This window comes from Geotrypetes seraphini, chromosome 1, assembly GCF_902459505.1.
Source record: "Geotrypetes seraphini chromosome 1, aGeoSer1.1, whole genome shotgun sequence".
NCBI lineage: Eukaryota > Metazoa > Chordata > Amphibia > Gymnophiona > Dermophiidae > Geotrypetes > Geotrypetes seraphini.
In genome coordinates, this window is record NC_047084.1 from 343,164,740 (window position 1) to 343,181,124 (window position 16,385).

The window sequence follows — 16,385 nt, forward strand, 5'->3', positions numbered from 1 at the left end:
CGGGAATTTTCTCATAAAGGTAGGAAGGGAACGGATCCAGGGCACATTTGCAGGATCTTAATTTGTGGCACATTTTAGAGACCTGGGCTTCGGATACATGCTCAAAGACTGTCCAGGATCTGTCTATTGGGATAGGGTTAGTGTTGCTGGGCACCAGAGAATTGTAAGTGACTGCTGATGGTAAAGAGCTTCTTATAATAGCAACCTTTTCATTGAAGAATTTTGTTAGGTTGTCCGCTGCTGGAGAGGAGGAGAGAATAGAGGAGTCATTTTAAGAGGTTAGGGAGCACCAGATGTTAAACAATGTGCTGCTTTGGTTATTGGATCTGGTGATTTTGTCACCGTAGAAATTCTTCCTTGCTTTTTTTAGTACTGTATTGTAGAACTTGATACTGTCCCTCCAGGACTGTCTATCTGCGGGGAATTTAGATTTTTCCCATTTACGCTCCAGTACTCAGCATTTAGTGCTCCTGGTTGCAGTAGAAACCTCTACTTTGGCTTAGTAAAAGGGGACCTTAGTGATTTACATTTTAACCCGGAGAGGGGATCAATATCTCTACAAATTGGTGCTGCTTGCTTCTTCTGCATGACTAAACCCCAGGACTCATGAAATTTGCTTGAAAATTTTAAGAGCAAAAGAACATACCAAATACAGAAAAAAAACCCATAATAGCAAATGTAGACAACATTGTCATGTAAGAGAAATAGAACTCAGAGAGAGGTGTATCAAGAAATAAGTATGATGTAATACTCAATGATGAGGATATCATTTCACCTAAAATTTAAGACATGGAGTGATATAGAATAGCGTAATACATAACATCATGTATAGGAACACTATGGGGGTCTTTTACTAACGCTTGCTAGCCAATTTAGTGCACGCGCACTAAATTCTAACATGTCCATAGAATATAATGGGCGTATTAGCATTTAGCATGCGCTAAATCGGCTAGCGCGCCATAGTAAAAGACCCCCTATATGTAGAAAGGACCTGGAAGGTCAACTAGGAGTAAGTAATTTTAACAAGGGGTCCACATTTTTGATATGGTAGATTGTCTATTGGTATATTGAGTAGCTTTAGCTTCATAGGGGAGAGTGTGGTGCAGTGGTTAAAGCTACAGCCTTAGCACCCTGAGGTTGTGGGTTCAAATCCATGCTGCTCCTTGTGACCCTGGGCAAGTCATTTATTCCCACCCATTGCCCCAGGTACATTAGAGAGATTGTGAACCCACCAGGACAGACAGGGAAAGCTACTTGAGTACCTGAATAAATTCATGTAAACTGTCCTGCACTCCCCTAGAACAGTACAGAAAATTGAATAAATAAATATTTATGCATTAGAAGTAAGTCAGTGTAGAGAACACGCTTGAGAGATATAGGACTTGAACTAGAATTAGAAGAGGTGCGGGTTCAGTGCCATAACATTCTTGCTATTGCTAGCTTCATGTAAGTATGGTGAACAGACTCTGTGCTGAAAGGGATGGTTCAATGGCTTCCATTTAGAACATAAGAATAGCCTTTCTGGGTCAGAACAATGGTCCATCAAGCCCAGTAGCCCGCTCTCCTGGTGGCCAGTCCAGATTCCTAGTACCTGGCCAAAACCCAAAGAGTAGCAACATCATACTACCGATCCAGGGCAAGCAGTGGCTTCCCCCATGTTTTTTTCAACAACAGACTCCAGGAACTTGTCCACAACTTTCTTAAAACCAGTTACGCTATCCGCTCTTACCACAACCTCTGGCAATGCGTTCCAGAGTATAACTATTCTCTGAGTGAAAAAAATATTTCCTCCTATTGGTTTTAAAAGTATTTCCCTGTAACTTCATCAACTGTCCCCTAGTCTTTGTAATTTTTGACGGAGTATCAAAAAATTGCTAACCTTCAGGGCTCTTTATGATGGGATTTCGGACTATCTATCTCATTTTAACATACCCTGCATGGCTGCTGCAATCCCTTAATGATCACAGATTGATACTTAGGCATATTGGGAGTCTACAAAATCCACTGCCTTCTTTTTCATGATGCCCTACTTTCAGAACAAACTGATCTGAACAGGTATTTGGACTTCAGTAAGGCTTTTGATAGTGTCCCACACTGTAGGTTACTGAACAAGATGAGTTTGTTGGGACTAGGAGAAACATTGACTGCATGGGTTAAAGACTGGCTCAGTGGCAGACTTCAAAGGGTGATGGTAAATAGTACTTCCTCCGAAACGTCAGAAGTGATCAGCGGAGTGCCGCAGGGCTCAGTCTTGGGTCCAGTCCTATTTAATATCTTTGTACGGGACCTGCCTAAGGGACTTCGAGGTAAAATTGCATTATTTGCCGATGATGCTAAACTGTGCAACGCAGTGGACAAGGGCACCGTGCCCGTTACTATGACGCAGGACCTACTTTTACTGGAACAATGGTCCACAACTTGGCAACTGAGTTTTAATGCCTAAAAGTGTAAGGTTATGCACCTTGGCAGTGGAAATCCATGCAAGACTTACACCCTGAATGGTGAGACCTTAACAAGAACTGTGGCAGAATGGGACCTGGGAGTAATCATTAGTGAAGATATGAAGACTGCCAATCAGGTGGAGAAAGCTTCATCCAAGGCTAGACAAATGCTGGGTTGCTTCCGAAGAAGTTTTGATAGCTGAAAGCCTGAAGTTATAATGCCACTGTACAGGTCCATGGTGAGACCTCATTTGGAATATTGTGTTCAATTTTGGAGGCCACATTATCAAAAGGATGTGCTGAGAATGGAGTCGATTCAGCGAATGGCCACTAGGATGGTCTCAGGACTCAAGGATCTCCCATATGAAGACCATCTAGGTAAGTTGCAGCTATATTCTCTCAAGGAACGCAGAGAGAGGGGAGACATGATAGAAACGTTCAAATATGTTACTGGCTGTATTGAGATGGAAGAAGATATATTTTTCCTTACAGGACCTAAGGCAACAAGAGAGCATCCGTTAAAAATCAAGGGTGGGAGATTTCACGGTGACATTAGGAAGTATTTCTTCACCGTAAGAGTGGTTGATCATTGGAATGATCTTCCACTTCAGGTAGTTGAGGCCAGCAAAGTGCTCGATTTAAAAAAAAAAAAAAAAAAAAATGGGATAAACATGTGGGTTCACTTCAAGGAAGTGCTTAAGGGGGATGGTTCTTCGAGTGGGCAGACATGTTGGGCCGATGGCCCTTTTCTGCCATCATATTCTATGTTTCTATGTAGCGCTGATCTTGGTTAGGGCACTGGTCTTTGACCTGGGGGCCATTGCGTGAGCGGACTGCTGGGCTCGATAGACCACTGGTCTGACCCAGCAGCAGCTGTTCTTATGTTCCTCAAACAATTTTTAAAAACACTTAAGGACACATTCTGAGAAAGAACCTTTCATTTAAGCTGTAGCCATGGCATTTAAGGATATTCCTGGATATTCAGCTCAGGCCAGTGTCTGGATAGAGGTGTTTAATGTTTGGATACAGCAGGCAGTACTTCTGTTTATGCTAGTGATATTCAAGTTAGGATCTCAATTTTGCCACTATCCGGATAACCTTTGCACTCACCCGTGCTCCACTCTGTACTGCCCCCAAAGCTACCTGGATAATGCCAGGGCAGTCTGTGATGATTTCCAGAGGCATGATCCGGATAGGAGTGCTAACAATCAAGGGATGGCCCCTGTCTGTGGAACTTTTGCAGGTGTCCAGCGCTGCTACCTGAGAAGTGTGTTTGAATATTGAGTGGAGTATGTCTAGAGCAGGGGTTCTCAACCTAGTCTTCAGGACACACAGAGCCAGTCAGGTTTTCAAGATCTATAAAATGCATAGGCATGAGATGGACTAGAGTACAGTGGAGGTAGTACCTGCAGATCTGTCTTATGCATTTCAAAGGGGGGATCCTGGAAACCTGACTGGCTGGTTGTGTCCCAAGAACTGATATGAGAACCCCTGCTCTAGAATCTAAAACCAGATTTCATTCTACCTCAGGCCAGGACCTTTTGCAAGATCTTAAGCATGCCTGAGAGACTTAAAAGATACATAGGGCTCCTTTTACTAAGGTACGCTAGCGGTTTTAGCGCGGGGGTTAGTGTGTGCTACATTGCCCCGCGCGCTAGATGCTAACGCCTCCAAAGAGCTTGCGTTAGCATTTTCCGCGTAGCGCGGGGTTAGCGCGCACGGCAATGTAGTGCGCACTAAAAATGCTAGCGCACCTTAGTAAAAAGAGCCCAGAGTTTAGTAACCCGAGACACTGATTTAACAACAAAAAAAAAAAGATTCATCATTAAATGTATCTGTAATTGAAGAAATTCTCTCTATCATTTAACGTGGTTTTTCTCAAACTGTGTGCCATGGCACAGTGGTGTACCCCGAAGAGATTCCAGAATTTTACTTTATTTTTTAAAATTCCCTTCATAAATATACTCTAGAGTAGATGACATGTATGACATGTGCACAAGTCGGTCAATGTTATGAGTGTCTGTGTGTGTAAGCATACAACCGCCAAGACAAGCATCATTCTTTGACGTGATTACTCCTTGAAAACTAACGGCAAGTAATTTTAGTTTTATTTTTTTATGCAGTAGTTATCCTAACTTGAGCAACAAAGCAATTAAGGTTTTGATACCGTTTGGATTTTCTTATCTCTGCAAACTTGGATTCTCAGCTCTGACTGAAATTAAATCAAAAATAAAAGAAAACGACTGCAGATGGTGGATGATGAAATGCGTGTTTGCTTGTCGACTATCAAGCCACGTTTTAAGTTAATTTGCACTCAAAAACAAGCTCATCCATCATATTGATTAGTAATTATCTTCTATCTATGTTACTTTTACCATTGTTACAATTACCATTACATAGGGCTCCCTCTAAGCTGCAATAGCGGTTTTAGCACGCACTCAGCGCACACAGAATTGCCGCACGCTAGATGCTAATGCCAGCATTGAGCTGACATTAGTTTACCCGCATAGCGCGGGGGGGGGGGGTTTGCGCGCGCTAATCTGCAGCGCACGCTAAAAACGCTACCGCAGCTTAGTAAAAGAGGAGGATAGCTTAAAGAACTTTAAATTAATAGCTCTCAAATTTAATTTTTTGTTGATTTTGCAATTTTATAATTTCAATTATAATGTGCCGCAAAAAAACATTAGCTCCTTTTAGTGTGCCGGAGCTAAAAAAAGGTTTGAGAGACCCTGATTTAACAGAAAAGTCATTAACCAGGTAATAAAAGCTATATGCTCTATCACATAACTGTCAATTAGTGTATCTTGAACCATGATATCAGTGAAAAAAACAAAAGAAATATTGCACTATTGTTTCTAATGAAATAAACAGCTTTGAAGAAGCTCTATTTTACTGTATTAATTGATTTTTTTTTCACGTCACGTGATGCCCAAAGAAAGAAATCTGTCATGCAACGATTGCATTTGTTTCTTTCCATATAGACGGACGCTCTCCTGAATATCGCCTGCAGTCACCCACAAGCTGTTCACCAAAATGATGCCACCTCAGAGTGTTGCAGTAAGACTGATCATGAGAGAAATACATGCTTCCAGAACCATAAAAACACCAATCAAGGTTCCAAGACTCCCTATCAAAGACCAGAAGCTGAAGAAGTCTGCAAAAATTATCATGTAGACAGCAAATCTGTAATAAAACAGTAAGAGGCTCATTTTCAAAATGATGTTGTGTGGACTTCGTGATTAGGCGTATGGGGACAGACTTAAAGATCTCAATCTGTATACTTTGGAGGAAAGGCGGGAGAGGGGAGATATGATAGAGTTGTTTAAATACCTACATAATGTAAAAAGAGATAATGGTTTCTGTGGATGGGCAGACTAGATGGGCCATTTGAACTTTATCTGTCACCATGTTTCTATGTAAAGTGGCATCTGGCCGTCTTAATCGCCAATGCATCCAAATCACCATTTTCAAAACGTACTTCCTAGAAGTCCTGCTAGGCTTTTCTTTGCCTGCACTGCATCTAAAGTTCAAGGGGGCATGTTGGAGGCATGTTATGGGCAGGCTTGGGGTGTGCTTAGCACTTGGATGTCTTATGGTAATAATCAGACATTTAGCACATGCAAGCCACTTAATCCCACACTCCATGTCACGTGGCAACAGCGATCTTCCTGTGCTCCTGCCCCGTGCAGAGCCTTCATCAAAATGGCTGCCGTGAGTTCCTGTTGTAGTCTCTAGATTACAGCGGGAACTCATGGCAGCCATTTTGATGAAGGCTCTGCACGGGGCAGGAGCATAGGAAGATCGCTGTTGCCACGCGCCACCGCTAGACCGCCAGGTAAGGTCCGGGGATGCAGAAGGGAGGTGGGGGTGGGTCAGAGCCGGCCCAATAAGTTATTCGTGATTTTGATGAAGATTGCTCCTGCCCCATGTCACCGCGAGACCACCAGGTAAGGTCCGGGGAGCTTCGGATAGCCTGAAAATAGATAAAAATTAGAAGAAAAACAAATTGTGAATAATCAAATTCGCAAATAGGGAATCCGCGAATAGTGAGGGAGAGCTGTAGTAGGTTTTGGAAGGCTCGCCATACATTATAGGGGGGGGGTTATGGTGCGATAGACCTGTTGCCCATTATGTGACGTTCATAGCAGTGCCCTCTAAGGTGCCCAACTGTTCTGCTGGAATGTCTATATATCCAGTGTACTAAACATTCTGCCCCCTCCTACTTTCAAATATCTTGTTCTGTGCGTTTATCATGTGGATGTCCCGTTGGTTGAAAATGGACAAAAAAAGATAAATGCACAGAGGGAGCAAGACACCTAGCTGGTCCATTTACAAAAAGAGAAAGATAGATGTCTAGCAGTTTTGAAAATGAACATTTTGCCCACCTGATTTTTGGACACTCTGCTTAAGATTTCCAAGGTTGGACTTAGATGGCCATCGAAAATGCCCCTCCACGGATAGGTTCCGATTATTAAAATGGGATGAATGTGCAGAAAGATAAGAGGCAGAATGAACTGATAGGTCATGGAAGAGCAAGAAAGAGTGAATGAGAAATTAAGAACGGAAAAGATTCAGTGAAAGAGAACAGTGAGACAATGAGAGAGGGGAAGTGAAAAAATAAAATTGATAAAAGCAAGAACAGAAAAAGAATGATAGGTGGGAAAGATTTGTCCAGCATTTTTCAACCAGCTCTGAAAGTACTTGAGCACAGTTTCTCCATCTCTCTGGGAATACGATAGCTTCCTTAAAATGCAAATGAGCAATTTAAAACCTTGACTGAATGTCAACCATGGCAATGTGACTTGCAGTACTGAAGACAGGCAGTATTGGATATATTGCTGAAACGCACCCTCTATGGTATGTCTGCATTATTTTCACTGGTTTGTTCAATCATTAGTTCTTAGTAATATCTTTTTTATATACTCGTAGTTTCAGAGGTTAATGCTTTAGAAAAATGGTTTGAACTGTTGTTGTTTTTTTTTTTGTTTCAGTTTCATGTTTTTGTATGCCAGTAGGCACACTACCACTATGCCTGCAGATATTTTGGCTGCTAGCATTCGCTATAAGGCCATACTTAATGAGTGCTGCCAGGATGTCGCCACGGCTGCCGAATGCTTGAAAGAAAAGGTAGTCATCTTTTGCATGGGTAAAATGAAGCAATATATCTCCAAGGGAGTCCACTGCTCTGTTTGGAGGAACAAGGACATTTATCCAAAAGGGAAGAAAGACAGTACAAATGATCTCTCTGCCCCCAAGCAGTTTTGTTTCCAATGGAATTTTCATGAGTAAAGATGAACCAGACCTTAGATTGGCCTATGTAGTTGAAAAGATGTGTGGGCTTTCAAAGGCATACTTATCGTCAACCAGTGGAGGGGGTGGAAATGAAGATTGTATTTGAAGTCCAGGAAGTGGGGGACAAACACGTAGGATTTCTAAGCAAGAGGAAGGGATAGTAGGTGATGTGCATGAGCAAACTGGATAGGCCATATGGTCTTTCTCTGGCAGCATTTTCTCTGACAGGATTTGAGAGCTGCTTCCTGCTTCAGTTCCTGTGTCAGATATCCTTCTAGATATGAGCATGACTTAGAAGAAATCCTTCTAGTTTGGTTGAGGATCCTCTTAGCCATCCCAATTTCCAACCTCCAAACATAATAATAATGATAACAGTTTATATACCGCAGAACTGTGAAGTTCTATGCTGTTTACAATGGTTAAAAGATGTTACAAATTAAGTAGAATTAACAAGGTTTGAAGCTAGTTATTAACAGCGCTAGAGATCAGTTATTGTGGAGTAGGATTGTACAGGTTAGTTGCCTAAATACTTCAGGAACAGATATGTTTTTAGGTATTTCCTAAATTCCCCATAAGTAGCAGGTGTGAGCAATTGTTCCAGATCTTTGCCCCTTAGTGCCGCTTGATGTGAGAGAAGATATTGATGGTGTTTTTAAAATTTACATCCTTTAACTGGTGAGGAAACAAAATTCGAGTGTGAGCTTCTCTTATGTCTGTTGTTTGAGAAAGAGAAGCGGTCAGTTATATATTTAGGGACTAAACCGAATAGTGCCTTAAAGCAAAAGCATCCAAACTTAAACTTCAGGCGTGCCTCCATCGGCAGCCAATGTAGAAGTCGGTAGGAAGGTGTTACATGATCGAACTTCTTCAACCCCAAAATTAGCTTGACTGTCGCATTTTGCACCAATTGTAATCGCCGCATATTCTTCTGGGAAATTGCCAGGTAGGCAATATTGCAATAATCTAGTTGACTCAGTATAAGGGATTGTACTAGGTTTCTAAATGATGAAACATCGAAATATGCTCTGATGGACCGAAGCTCCCAGAGAGTAAAAAAACCCTTTCTAACTAAGGAGTCCACCTGGTCTTTCATGGTTAGACTCTGGTCCAATGTAACACCCAATATCTTCATAGTGGGTTGGATGGGACAACTACGTTTACTGATGCACAGTGATGTTTTTAGTGTCAAGCGGGTGTGGCGAAGCTACAAAAAATTTTGTTTTTTCTGAATTAAGCTTCAGTTTGAATTCAGTCATCCATTGCCCAATCGAGTTTAGCACTTCTGTTGCCTTAGGAGTGACTTCCGAGAGAGAGGTAGCGAATGGGATAATGATTGTTAAGTCGTCTGCGTAACTAAATAATTTTATCCCCAGCTGGGTTAGTTGTGCACCTAATGACGACATGTAGACATTGAAAAGCAGTGGGGATAATGGTGACCCTTGCGGCACACCAGATGGATTGCTCCAGGTATCAGAGAGATCGTAATTAAAATGTACTTGATATGTGCGGGACATAAGGATACCTCAAAACCTGCAAAGCGCCCACCCCAGCTCCTCATATTCAGAATAATCCAGATGGATAGCATTTGGCGCAAATACCGTTTCCTGCAATGTATTCAGCAGGTAATCCAGCAAACATATATTAGGGCTGGTATGGTTTTGGTCAGGACTCGGGAGTCAGATATTGCATGTCATGGGCTTCTAGATTTTTCATCCTGAGTACTAGGTGCTAAATTTTCTTATTATACTAAGTTGAAAAAATGAAGTGATAACTTGCTCTGATGATATGCAACTTTTTTTTTTCCTGTGCATTAGAAAACTGATGTTATTAACAAAATAAAGATGATGGATGCCATTCAGCAGCATAACTGCAGAGTTTACAATCAGTATGGTATGAAAGTTCTTCAGGCTGAGTAAGTTTCTCGTTTCTGCTATGCTAAAATTGTCTTGTATTCCTCAATATTTCCATACAATTTAGTGCAGATTATGACAAAGAAACCTCAAACAATCTGAGAGAAGTTACCTTTTTTTTAAAAAAAACAACTCTTACTTACCTAGCCTGTGCAACCCATATTGCAAATAAATAAGTTTTCAAAAGTTTACACACAAAAAAATAGGATATAGCACTCATTCTCACACACAATGATATAAGCAGGGCAGACTACAGCGTATGCCTTACATCTCCGTTTTGGAGCCTTTTAAAGGAAAGAGTCTTTCCCATATGGAGGAAGCTTAAGTAGACAGATGAGGTGTGTACCATTATGGGAAACTGAAAAAAAAAATGGCAAGAAAAACTTGAAGACAATGAAACATTCCACAAATGACTTGAGAAATGACATGAAATAGTATAATATTTTATTTTATTTATATACCACAATACACCAAACAGATTGATGTGGTTAACAAATTAAAAATAAAAAAACTGAGCATGGCTGCCCATCCCTAAAATACACCTGTGTATTGGAGTACGTTTACTGGGGATAGATATATTAGTAAGGAAACAAATCCAAAAGTAGAGTGGTATCACCTGGGTTTTGAAAGTATAAGTGCTGATGATCCTTACGGAGGTGCCACATTTTACAAACCACAGGTCAAGCAGATGTATTTTATTTATTTATTTTAAAATTTATCTCCCACCTGATACCCAGGCAAGTTACAAATAACATCCATTTGCATCATAAAAATCCATTTGCATCATAAAAATGTCAACAATACAAGACAACATGTCTGGTTTTCATTAACTATTTGTATATTGCCATTGCAAAACCTGCATTCTTTTCCAACATGCCCCTTTGAAAGTTGTGTGTATAGGACATCTACAGTATACTCATTAAGAGGAGCTTTCCAAAATAGCTATTGACATGCCTTTATGTGTGTAAACAACTCAAAAACCTTCTAACATGACCCCTCGTTGTCACCTGATTTAGACAACTTTCAGGAAACAATAGGTATATTTATACAAAAAAAAAAAGCTATCAACTGAAACCATATTGCTCTATAGAACTATTTTATATTAATATTTTATTAAAACTTGTTATACCTCTTGTTCTTACGACAGGTCTAAGCAGTTTACAATAAAATATAATGTACAAGAAAAAAGAACTCTAGTAAAAAAAAAAAAAAAAGGACAGACCTAAACAAATTCAATCAGACACACACTCACTCATACATACCACTATTATCCCTACTCTCTTTAAAATAAAGATAAATCCTTGTCTTACTGTAATATCTAGTGTTTGATATCTAATGTCTACAGGATCCCAATTGAGGAAAAAACCCTGTTTTCCATAAATTTTTAGTATATATGAATTATTTCAGTGAAAGTGGCGTTTCCCCAAATACTTCTTGAAAGAAAAAAGTTCTTAACATGGTTTTAAAGGCCTTGAATTTCGCCTCAAGCCTCATTGATTCCATAATCTTGGCGCCATAAAAATAAAAAGATTTGCTTGTAGTTGATTCCCATCTTGCCCTTTATGCTGAAGGATGAACTAATCTGTTATCTTGAAATGACCTAGAAGTTCTAGCCAGTGTATAAGCAATAGTTAATACATACAAATAATTTGGTTGCTGAGGGAAAAAAAGCTCTCTGAGTTAAAGTTAGAGCTTTAAAGTGAATCCTATTTAAAAAAATGGCAACCGGTGATATTGTAAGAACAATGGAGTAACTCTATTAAAAACTTCTTTTTATATCCTATAATTTATCTGTAGTATTTTGAATTGTTTGTAAACTTTTAAGACTATTCCTTGAAAGACCCATATATATAATATTACAATAGTCCAAGTTTGAAGTTACAAATGCATGAATAAGTATATGTAAATTATGTTCTTCAAAATATCCTCTAACTGCCTCTAATGTTCTATAGATACCTTCAACAACTGTAAAAAATATTTTTCCCACTAAACATATCTATCTCTGTACATAATGGAAGCAATTTTGGAAGAGTTGCATGCCGTTTACATGTACAAAAATCCTATTTACACATGCATGCATAACAATTATAGAAAAGGTCCTACCTATATCTGTATGCTGTGGCATGTAGAGATTTCAAGAGAACATGGGCATTGGAATGGGGGAGACCATAGGGGCCATGACCTCCCCAAAAATTGGCGATTAGATGAGTCTGTTATTGGCGGCTCTACTCCCCCACCCACCTCCCTCCCAATCGCTGAAATTTTAAATCTTCAGGCAGCCACCGCACAGCGTCAATGAGTGTTGCTGCAGAATGAACACTTCCGGGGCAGGCCTGCTCTTTGATGCTGAGCGGCAGCTGCCTGAAGATTTAAAAATACAGCGACCAGGAGGAGGTGGGCAGGGGAGTCGGGAGCTGGAGAGAGATGTGCTGCAGGATCCTGCTGGGGGGAGCTCTTTGCCCCCACTCCAAACAAAAAAAGTTCCACTGCCTATGCAAGGAAGTATGTTCAGAGTGGAATGGTCCTTCTTAGGGTTACCAGAAGTCCGAATTTCCCTGGACATGTTCTCCTTTTGAGGCCATGTCCAGGTTCCAGATGGCTTTTCAAAACCCGGCACTTTGTCCAGGTTTTGAAAAGCTTACAACAAATCGCGATGACATCATGCATCACTGCTTTCAACTCCTAACTCTTCTCACCTTGGATTCTGCATCCCCAACCCTCTATACTTGTCCAAGTTAGATTGTAAACTCTTCTGAGCAGGCTTTGTCTCTTTAATGTAAAAATGTACAGCACTGTGTATGCCCTTCACCACTATAGAAGTGTTAAATAGTATATAGTAATAGTCTCTGCTTGTTTGGTTGACATTGCTGCCTGGATGTCCTACTGTCATCTGAAACTAAATATGTCCAAGACTGAGCTGCTCCTCTTTCCTCCTAAACCCTCTGCTCCTCCTCCTCCTCCTTTCTCCATCTCAGTAAATAATACTGTCATTGTTCCAGTCTCCTCTGCTCACAACCTTGAAGTAGTTTTCGATTCCGACCTCTCATTTTCTACGCACATCCAACAAGCTGCTAAGACCTGTCGCTTCTGTCTCTTCAATCTTACCAAATTTCACCCCTTCCTCTCTGAGTACACTACCCGGATCCTTCTAACTGGTATCCTACAGTGTCTCCTCTCCCCTTTGCAATCTGTGCAAAACTCTGCTGCACGACTCATCTTTTACCAACCACAACTCATCTACCAACCTCTCATACAGTTCAAGATCTTATTGCTGACCTACAATTGTGTACATTCTGCTGATCCTCAATATCTCTCCTCACTTCTCTCTCCTTATACACCTCCCAGAGAACTCCGGTCCTCAGATAAGCTGCTCTTAGCTTTACCCTTCTTCTCCACTGCCAATTCCTGACTTTGCTCCTCTCATCTAGCTGTCCCCAATGCCTGGAATAAATTACCTGAGTTTGTCCACCAAAACCCTTACCATACCTTGTATAAAAGCAGACTGTAAACTCCTCTGCCCACCATCCCAGCCCGCTGATTAACCGTTCCCCTTAACTGTATCCATGACATCCTGTTTGTCTTTGGGAAGCAGAGCTGATGTCATAATGGCTCTTCCACCAATAAGAGCCAATCTCATCAGTGATGTCACAATGGCTTGATTGTCCTGTACCTCCTCTGCCCTCCAACCCAGCCAGCTGATTAACCGTTCCCCTTAACTGTTTCCATGACATCCTGTTTGTCTGTCTTGGCTGTTTAGATTGTAAGCTCTTTCGAGCAGGGATTGCTGTTTCTTCTTTGTGACTCTGTGCAGTGCTGCGTGCATCTGGTAGCGCTATAGAAATAATTAATAGTTAGTAGTATGTCCAATATGAACTGTCTGACTGTAATTGTGATTTATGAATACTTTTTTCAAATTGTAAACTACACTATATTAAATCCTAACAAAGTTTCTCTTCTTTTCACATCCAGTAAACTCGCCAAGGTATGCCAGACATTCCCAGGGATTTCCACAGAAATAGGGGTCGAGCTTTCACACCGTATCGCAGATACGAACAAGGAATGCTGTGAAGGCAATGTGATGGAGTGTTTGATTAAAAGGGTAAACCTCAAATCCTTTAATCCCCTACGAAGGAAAATGCAGAGCAAACCTCCCTTTCCTTTTTCTTTGGGCTGGGACCATTTGTAGGTGTGGTTTTTCGTGCATATTGCCATCAAAACTTTCAACTCTATTAAAATGATTAGGAGGGGTTTTCCCATAGTTGGGTTAAAAGAAGGGGGCATTTTTCTTATTTCTGGAAAACCAAATCCCTCTATCAGTGTAACTATGAAATATTTTATTTATTTATTTATGTTGTATAGCCGAGACAAGAAGCAAATTACTATCTTCAGAACCAAAACTACACAAAGTCCACCTTAAACAAAAGCCAGCTGGGGGAGGGGTGCATATGGAAGTTAGCCAGTTTGTATTTTCTGATACTTGTGGCAGCTCTTTACCAATCTGTTCCTCTAAGATGCTTTGCTTGGTTACATCATATTAAGACCAGCATGTGGAATATTCCTATGCAGATTTATTGGTTCTGCGTTAGTGTTTGCATACTGATTTGTATAGAATCGTACTTAGTTATTGAATTGAAATTACATTTCGTTCAATGCATATCACAAAAGAGTTGACCAGAGAAGAAATATATTTATTAAACAGATATGTTTCAAAATTTAACATCCGCTGCCAGTGAATTCCAAATTAAAGTTGCTTGGTATGAAAATAACACATTATGGATTCGTTTGTAACAACTTGTTTAGGTGAGGAAAAAGAAAGTTTTGATGAATTTTTCAGATGCAAATTTTTCAGAATCAAATAGAAATGAAACCACTGCCATACAAAGTGGAGAAGCTATACCATGTGCATCTCCAAAGACCCTAATATAAGATTTAAACCTCTATAAGGCCTCTATAGGTGTGTCTCATTGAATCAAGACTGACAGTTTGACTTGGAAAAGCACAGAACTTCATTGCTCCTCTGTGAACAGAAGCAATTTTTTTCCATTAGGTTTTTGGTTAGATTATGAAGCAGGGAGACCAGGAAAGAGTTGTGCCCACTTGTAACAAAATAAAGGCAAGGTGTACATGGATTTCCCCTTTTCCCCCACATTTCCATGTGGGTGGTTTGAAAAGTTCAAGAATGTAGTATCCATCGAGGGCTTAATATTTAGTCCAGCGAGTTTCCAGTTTTTTTCTTATCGTCGGAAAAGTAGGTTTTGTCAAACTCTGCAAAATACTCATTGTTGACATCGATGGCTTAATGGACTTAGGATGCAGGAGACACGTTTAGAATCCCACTTTAAAGTCTGATTGGTCATGTTACACCCTGAGGCAGCAGATTTGTGAAACGCTGGCCACCGTCGGTGTACCGATCAGCTGAAGATAAGTTGAATTATTTTTTCTTCTATCTTTTTGTGTCTTCTATAGCACAGCAGAGTCTTTTTCAATTTTGATGAAGGTTTTTTTTGCCAATGAGGTGACCGCTCAACCACCTTTAAGAAACCACTTTTTGTGAAGGTGGGAGGGACCATGTCTGAGGCTTTTTCCTTCTATTTCAACATGTTGCAGAGCCCGTGCGGTTCTGGCATTTTACATTATGCATTCATTTAAGTGAAAGTGTTGCTATTTATAATTATTGATTTCTCATTGTATCTGAGTCATTTTGGCTATATACTTAATGACTGTGGCGCCATCTCATGGAAATGTACCAAACTTTTCAAACCACCCCTGTATATAGTAAGCCACAAGTTGGGCACTAAGTAGGAACCTAAGTGCTCAAATTGAAGCGAGGCACCCAAATGAGGGTAAATGACAGATTCCTAACTGCAATTAGGTTCTATTCTATAACCCTCAATATCTGTATATAGGGCCATAGGTGGTGCGTGCAAATTAGTGCACAAAGCTGATTTGCATGCACAACTTAATTTTCCAACAAGCCTAATTGGTGCAGATAGTTGGCAATTAATACCTCATATCTGATGCTAATTGGCACTAAAGATAAGTTATATACACAGCTCAGTGCATTCTATAAGCTGCTGTGCATCAGTTCTAGTGCGCAAATCTAAAAAGGAATTTGGCCAGGGGAGGATCATGGGTGCTCTTATAAGCTAATCCCACTGTTACAGAATATACTTGATCCACACCCAAGTTAAATTTGTTAAGGCCTGTTTTTCCCTGGCCTAAATGGGCAAACCTAAAATTTATGTTGCGCACTGGCGCTTAGCCCAGTTCTAAAAGGTGCCTTCTATAGAATTGCACTAAGCGCCATATATAGAATATGGCCCTAAGTGAGCACCTACACTTTAGCGCATAACTGCAAAGGGGGTGTGGGCTGTGGGTGTGGCATGAGCTGGGCACACCTTTAGGCACCAAACGTATAGCATGCGTTAAGTTGTGCCTCTAGGTGCAGACATTTAGACAGCCACCTTTTACATGGTGGAAGCATAAGTGCCTACATATTAGCACCCAAATACCACCTGGGGCTTTATTCTATAATGGAATTTCTGCAGCTAGATATCCTTATAGAATACTATGGGGGTCCTTTTATCAAGCTGTGGTAGGGATTTAACGTGCTTAATACCGCGCGTTAAACCACCTGCTGTGCTAGCCGCTAACGCCTGCATTGAGCAGGCGTTAGTTTTTTAGCCGGCCGCGGGGGTTAGCGCGTGATAAAATGTCTGACACGCTAACCCCGCTAGCGTGG

General features: G+C 40.7%; 1 protein-coding gene across 1 annotated transcript in view; it reads left to right on the plus strand.

The window, feature by feature from the left end:
• Positions 1-16,385, plus strand: part of LOC117368252 (serum albumin-like) — a 71,059-nt gene that overhangs the window by 22,046 nt on the left and 32,628 nt on the right. The window contains exons 4-7 of the mRNA XM_033961713.1: positions 5,423-5,637; positions 7,433-7,568; positions 9,548-9,645; positions 13,613-13,742. Coding sequence (XP_033817604.1) covers positions 5,423-5,637; positions 7,433-7,568; positions 9,548-9,645; positions 13,613-13,742 — 579 coding nt within the window. The remainder of the gene's footprint in view (positions 1-5,422; positions 5,638-7,432; positions 7,569-9,547; positions 9,646-13,612; positions 13,743-16,385) is intronic.